This window comes from Clupea harengus, chromosome 5, assembly GCF_900700415.2.
Source record: "Clupea harengus chromosome 5, Ch_v2.0.2, whole genome shotgun sequence".
Lineage (NCBI taxonomy): Eukaryota > Metazoa > Chordata > Actinopteri > Clupeiformes > Clupeidae > Clupea > Clupea harengus.
In genome coordinates, this window is record NC_045156.1 from 12,874,123 (window position 1) to 12,881,622 (window position 7,500).

Below are 7,500 nucleotides of genomic sequence, written 5' to 3' on the forward strand. Positions count from 1 at the left end.
TGGGCAGGACACACACTCATCCAGGAGGTGGTGATTTGGGTAGGGAAACACACATCCAGGGGGTGGTGATTTTGGCAGGACACACACTCATCCAGGAGGTGGTGATTTGGGTAGGGAAACACACATCCAGGGGGTGGTGATATGGGCAGGACACACACTCATCCAGGAGGTGGTGATTTGGGCAGGACACACACACATCCAGGAGGTGGTGATTTGGGCAGGACACACACACATCCAGGGGGTGATTTGGGCAGGAGGATTGCATAATGTTACAACATAGTGTCCTTTGCTCCAGAAATAATGGCATTATGATCTGTTTATGCAATTTATGATTCATTTATTCACTCATAATTACTGTGGATTTGGCCAATAATGTTGTGATTATGTGGGTCTTTGCTGGTAATGCGGATATGTATTTGTGTCTTTGTGATATATTTTTAAATAAAGCATTAGATGGACAGAGATACTAAGTCTATTTAGACACACTGACCAGTAACAGGAGATGAGTGACAGATGAATGAGAGATTTACTGTAAACACACTCTGGTAATATGGGATGGGGGACAGATGACCGTAACTGTCATCAGTTGACCCAAATCCTTCCTCCTGCAATCCCCCTCCAAAATCCTGTAACTGCCAGGATATCAGTGAATGTATGTTTGTGTGTGTGAGTGTGTGTGTGTGTGTGTATGTACAGTGTGTAGTGTGTGTGTGTGTGTGTGTACATATGTGTGTGTGTACGTTTGTGTGTATGTGTGTGTGTGTGTGTCTCTATGTGTGGAGGTGGTAGGGAGGTAGAAACAGAAGATGTGTGTGTGTGCGTGTGTGTGTGTGTGTGTGTGTGTGTGTGTGTGTGTGTGTGCTTGTTATGACCCTCTGCACCCCTGCTGCCCTTACAGTGGCAGTGCAACAGCTTAAGTGGTAATAGAATGTGCATACCTGAAGGTGTGGCTAAAAGCTGTAGGCGCAAACAGGGCTGTTTACCTTCAGAGAGGAGGCTTGCATTCACCGCGTTCTTCAAGCTGGTGCTCGCCGTGCTTTTCTTTGCTTTTACATACATCCCCTAGGTTTCAAGTCAATGCATTTATTTATTTATTGAAATAAAACCCCTTAGCTATTTTTGTAATCCATGTATTTATTTATTGAAATAAAAGCCCTAGATTTCAAATCAATGTATTTATTTATTGAAATAAAAGCCCCAGCTATTTTTGTAATCCATGTATTTATTTATTGAAATAAAACCCCTAGCTATTTTTGTAATCAATGTATTTATATATTGAAATAAAAGCCCTAGATTTCAAATCAATGTATTTATTTATTGAAATAAAAGCCCTAGTTATTTTTGTAATCACTGTTGTCTGTCTCCCACGAGACCCACAAGCATGGGTTGTAACAGGGCTTGTGTAAGAGAGAGAAAGAGTGTGAGTGTGTGTGTGTGTGTGTGTGTGTGTGTGTGTGTGTCTGTGTGCATGCGTGCGTGCGAGTGAGTGTGCGTCTGTGCATGTTTTAATGTGAGTGTGTTAGCTGTGATGTGTGTGTAAACAGCAGTTATCTTAACTCCAGGCTCTGTAGTGCCATCTCTGATCTTTGAGCTCGACAGGAAGACGCTTTACCTCAGGAATAAGAAGGAAATCTTTTCCCTCAGCATCAAGATTCACTGCGTGTGTGTTTCCTGTCAACAAACCAAAACACTCTTTCTTGCTTGTTCTCTCTTTCTTTTAATCTCGTTGGAAAAAAAACTCTCTCCACGTGTTTTTTGGGTGCTCAAGAATCACAGAGTCCCTCAGTCTTATACGAGAACTAGTCCCTCAGTCTTATACGAGAGCTTCCTGTCGAAAAATCAGCCCCCCTCTCTTTTTTTTTCTCTCATTCTCTCTCCCTTTCTTCCTGCGGGCGCTGTTTTTGTTTTTGGGCATGTGTGAATCACACTGTTGTGTGATTGTGTTGTGTGATTGTGTTGTGTGTGGTTTATTTATTTAGGCCAGGGCTCTGATTCCTCGTCCTCATCTTCATCATCTTCCTCATGCACTCGGCTGACCTCCGGGATCTGACAGGCCGCTTGTGAAATATGCCATCAGTCAGTCAGGCTGCAACTCCTGGGAGAGGCATGGAAGGAGGCGAAGCCAGGCGTGACACACTACACTCCCATCTTCTCAGATTAGTCAACAGGAATCCACGCCAAATGCCCCCCATGCCCCCCACGGTCTGAAAACGAGGGGAGAAGCCAACAGACAGGCTGCCATAAGTGAAGATGGCAACCAAGCATGTGAAAGCAGATAGGCTGATACTGGGTTGTTGGCTATCAGAGAAGAAGTGGGGATGCTGTGGTTCACAGGGGCGTTTGGATGGATTTGGACTGGATGTTTTTTGTCTAGCAGTAATGGGTGTGAATGTGGTGGAGGAGGACAATACAGCCACAAATGTAGACAAATTGAAAGACAGACACCCAAAAGGCAGTTGATTTGTTTGAAACATGTTCATTTAAAAGTGTAAATATATACTTGTAGGATACACTCTTACACCCACCGTAGGCGTGAGGCGGTCACCAGTGCTAAAAGTCATGGCAGTCAGACAAAACAACATACACATTAAAATAAAATATTGCTTTTTTCCACCATTATTTACAGTTGTAATTCTCCTCAGAATAACAGTCTCCGTAGGTTTGGCTGCTCTAACACTGCTCTGCAAATAGACAGTGGCGTATTCTGGATTAAAAGACTTGAAAACCATGCGGTTGAAAAATAGCTGATGTGACCCAAATCTAAAGTGTATTGGCGCTGCAGCAGGCAAGTTTAGCTTACGTGGAGCTGTGTTATGTTTTGATAATGTGGTCTTGGATGCAAGTCTCCCTGATTGATAGTTATTCATGTGACAGACGTAATTATAACTTGAGAACGGAAAGCCACCATGAGTTCCTCTCCATCGGAGCCCAAATGCTCGTTTCCTCTGTAATAAATCAGAATGCTTCAGCTGATATCAAATCCACATGGAAGGACCGAAGACTGAGATTTGTTTTGTGTCCAGTCCGTCTTCACAACAGGGATTTTTGGTTTGCCAAAGAGGCTGACTTCACCAAACAGTTTGCTCTCTCAATGCAAAATAATAAAAAAAAAACATATGCATATCATATTTCTGAACACACGATTACAGGACAGACTAAACGGAATGTGTGAGTGCGAACATGACTCAGTGGTGCTGGACACCAATGAGCAGGATCTGCTCTACCGCATGCTATCTGGCTGATGAGAAACACACAAAAACACAGACTCACACACATGCGCGCGCACACACTCTTTCATTTGAATATTCTCTATGTGAAACTATCAGATAGGATGGATGCCATGGTGATGCACCTTTTGATTGACACTTGAGACACTCCCACTTATCTTCTCTGTTGTCTTGACGGATTGGCCAATTATTACCTCATAACAGTGGAAGAGGTGACCTGATTGGCTGACACGTTACCGTGACCGTGGTGTCTGAACGTGATTGGGCTGACTGTAGATGCCCAGTAGGACTGTGTGAGCAGGACGCCGCTCTATGGATTTAGATGCTGTTGACTCTCTGCATGTATGAAAAGACAAGTGTCATGTATCTGTGTTTTAATCCCTTAAACCAGCGGTTTGATCTTCTGACCCCAGACACACACACACACATACACATTATGTCAGCTTTCACACACACAAAAAAAATGTGCTTGTGTTCTGGCATATACACACAATGTAGAATGTAACACACTTCCACACACTTCCACACACGTCAGTTGGAGAGCTTTAAGATGATTAAATCGGCCTTGACAGCTCTCTGTGCATCTCCACTGTGCAGCAGCCTCACACTTACATAAGAGTAGGCATCCAGATGGCACCGGGTCTCTCTCTGTCTCTCTCTCTCTCTCTCTCACCTCTCTCTCTCTCTCTGTGCCATACACAAAGCAGCCCAGGAGACTAGAAGAGACGCTGGGCACGGGACGTTGCCAAGCCAACTAACTGAAGTTAACTCTGTGCAGCCTGTTCTGCTTGGCTCTGTACTGCTTTCACAGTGAGGGACCGTGTGGGCATAAATCCCCTCTTTCATCAAGGGGCGCAGATGACTGAGGGGCACAACTCGTACCAGCATGTAGGCGCAAACAGGGCTCTCTCTCTCCCACACACACACACATCCACACACACACACACACACACTAAGCATGTGGGCACAAACAGAGCTCTCTCTCACACACAGTCCCACAAACACACACACACACACACACACACACACACACACACTAAGCATGTGGGCACAAACAGAGCTCTCTCTCTCACACAGTCACACACACACACACACATGGACTCTGTCTTTTTCTGAATACTGTAACTGTCCCTTTTGGTGATCAGGTGGTGAGACTAACACAGGAATCATTTGAAAATCTAAAAGAGCTGCATTATGTAAGACCAGAAATAAATACATGTGTTTCCATGAAATGCAAAAGCAAACTTGGCATTGGTGTTTGACGGTCTGGAAGTTCAAAATGTGGACGACAAGGATACTGTACTTAGAGCACCATTGACATAACAAAAGGAGCATTGACACTTTCACTGAGAGTACACTGAGTATAACCACTGGATCCATCTATATGAACACCTACTGGTGGCAGATTGTCGGCAATGCAGTTAATAAAGATGCTGTAAGCGATGACTTCCCAACTAACTTTTGAAAGGAAGACTTTGCCTCGTGATGCCAGTGTGCTGTGCACACACAAACTTATTGGCCAACAGGGATGCCTGTCTCTTTGGAAGTTCGCTGATTGGTCAATTCACCATGTGACTTGTTAGTCTCAGATTACAGGGCTTCGGGAAACATCTGTTTCATGATCGCTGTCCGATTGCAAGACAGTTTCATTTACGTGTTTTCCGAACGATCATCGCTTACAGTGCCTCTGAGTCAGGTCCATTAATCCCTACAGGAGTCCAGGGTTTAAAAAAAACCTTTGCTCTTGTCCATTTGGAAAGGTCCAACAGTCTGAACGGCTACGCTACACCCAGACCGCAGTGTTGTGATCGAACAGAGGCCGGAGCCTCTCCCCCTCCTCCGGCTGCCCGTGGTCCAGGAAGAGTCTGGGGCAGTGGGTCTGAGCCTGGTGGGGCTTCTCCGGGCAGTCTGTCTGTCTCCTGTCTATGAAGATCCCTGAGTACGGAGGCTCCCTGAGGCCCCGCTCCTCTGTGGTCGGGCAGGCCGGGCGGCCCTTGCCCTGTGGCGCAGAGGCCCAGAAGGGCAGGTAGAAGCTGGACTTGGGCTTGGCCGTCTTCCTGGGCCGCTTCAGGAGCTCCGCCTCGGGCAGGTCGGCAGGGGGCATCCAGCCGGGCTTCTCCTTGAGCAGCTTGTCGCAGTCGGGCCGGACGCCGCGCAGGAACTTCTTGAAGATGTTGGTGGTGAGCGAGAAGCGGCGGCAGATCTCCTGCGAGCGGCTCAGACGCAGCGGGTGGGCCGGAGAGTCTGGCCTCTCCCATCCTCTTCCTCCTCCTCCTCCTCCTCCTCTCCTCTCTTCCTCATCCTCCTCCTCCTCCTCCTTGCCCGCTTTGTCCAGCTCGGGCAGGTCCAGCCAGTTCCCCACCAGGTCGGCGAAGACGTTGTCCCCCAGCACCAGTGGCTGCCGGTTGCGTGAGCGGCTCATGAGGGACGAGGTCCAGTCGCTGGACTCGTCCATGCTGTCCTGCGAGTACTCGCTGTCCAGAGACGGGCCCTCGCGAGACAGGCTGTACAGGATGCCCGGCAGGTCCAGGGGGGGCTGTGGGCGTTTGACGGGCACCTGGCGATGCTGCTGAGGGCACTCAGAGGGCAGGTAGCTCAGGCGCGGCCCACAGTAGTCCACCTGGGGGGCTGTATAGCCAGACACCCGTCTCGCTGGGGGGAGCCCCTCACTCTCTAGGCTGGATGAGGATGGGGATGTGCCCAGGCTGCTGCGGTGCTGAGCCCTCCGCTGGTGGTCCTGTGTAGGGGGGCGGAGAAGGACGGGGCTGAGGGGGCTGAGGTCCTCCTGGGGCTCTGGGTCGTGGGGGGGGTCGGGGTGCAGCCGAGGCTGAGGCTGAGTGTGGGGTGGGGGGTCACACTTCTCAGTGGCGGCCGTCGGTCTGATAGGGGGTCTGGCGGCGGAGATCTCCAGGCGCTCGAGGGCGGTCTGCACCTGAAGAAGTTTGAGCTCCTGTAACGCCCCCATCATAGAGTTCATCTGAGCATGGAGGCCATCTCCAGCCTCTCGCATGGACAACTGCAGACAGAGAGAGATAGAGAGAGAGTGATGAGAGGGAAAGAGAGAGAGAAGGAGGCAGGAAGAGAGAGAGATAAAGAGATTGTAGGAGAGGGAGACAAGTGGTAGAGGGGTAGGGAGAGAGAAAGAGAGAATAGGAGAGAGGGAGATAGAAAGAGAGAATAGGAGACAGAGAGAGAGAGAGAGAGAGAATGGATTGGTGAATAGAGAGAGAGAGAGAGAGAGAGATGAGAGGGTAGTATGAACAGAAAGAGAGAGAGGGAAATGAAGAGGTTGAAAGAGAGAGGACAAACAGGACAGAGATAGACAGGAGAAAAAAGGAAAGAAAGAGAAATAAAACTCTGGTTAGTTTTCATGACAAATACTTGCTAAGATATCTGCAAACCACAGTATATGACTCCTTCCTCCTGTCCTAATCCCCCATCGTCCTGCTCTTGTTTCTGCATCCTCTGCAAACCTGACATTCATGTGGATTTCCTCTCCTGCCCTACCCTGTGGGACGACCTGAGTGACAGCTATGAGGTGGATCTGCCCGGCGGGCACGATGGAAACAATCATGTGGCCGTTAGTTGACACACTTTAACGAGCGACAGACGTTGTAACCCAACGCACACACACACACACACACACACACACACACACACACACACACACACACACTAAGCTTCTCCAGGGACTCAGGGGTGTGTCTGCATTGTTGCCCTCTGGTCGCTTTCTCTGTTCGCATCACATGACCTGGTTATGAGTGACAGCCCCTCCATATGGGCCGAGTCCCACAGAGAGAGAGGGAGAGAGAGAGAGAGAGGGGGGAGAGGGGGAAGGAGTGAAATCAAGAGAAGTAAAGAGAGAATGGAAAGAAGAGAGAGAGAGGAAAAGAGAGGAGAGAGAGAAAAAGAGAAAAAGAGGAAAGAGAGTGGAAAAGAGAAAAAAGGGGAAGGGAAAAAGCATGACATATGTGAAAGAGAGAGCGGGAGAGAGAAAGAGGGAGAGGGACAGAGAGGGAGAGAGAGAGAGGAAGGAAGGGACAGAGAGGGAATGAGACAGAGAGAAAAGGAGAAAGAGAAAAAGGGAGATAAAGAAATAATGAAAGGATGAGAAGAGAGAGTGGGAGAGAAAGAGAGAAGAATGACAGATGGAGTCACATGATGTGACGGTGTAGCCTGCAGGGCCCCAACAGCCAACAGACATGGGGTAACATGCCCAGACATGAGAATGAGATACTACACACACACACACACACACACACAGGATGAACTG

The 7,500-nt window shown here is 48.5% G+C and overlaps 1 protein-coding gene across 1 annotated transcript in view; it reads right to left on the bottom strand.

Annotated features, from left to right (window-relative positions):
- Window positions 1-4,256: 4,256 nt before the first annotated feature.
- Window positions 4,257-7,500, bottom strand: part of LOC105907321 (PAK4-inhibitor INKA2-like) — a 19,922-nt gene continuing 16,678 nt past the window's right edge. The window contains exon 2 of the mRNA XM_031567766.1: window positions 4,257-6,243. Within this exon, the coding sequence (XP_031423626.1) occupies window positions 5,011-6,243 (1,233 nt within the window). The 3' untranslated portion in view covers window positions 4,257-5,010. The remainder of the gene's footprint in view (window positions 6,244-7,500) is intronic.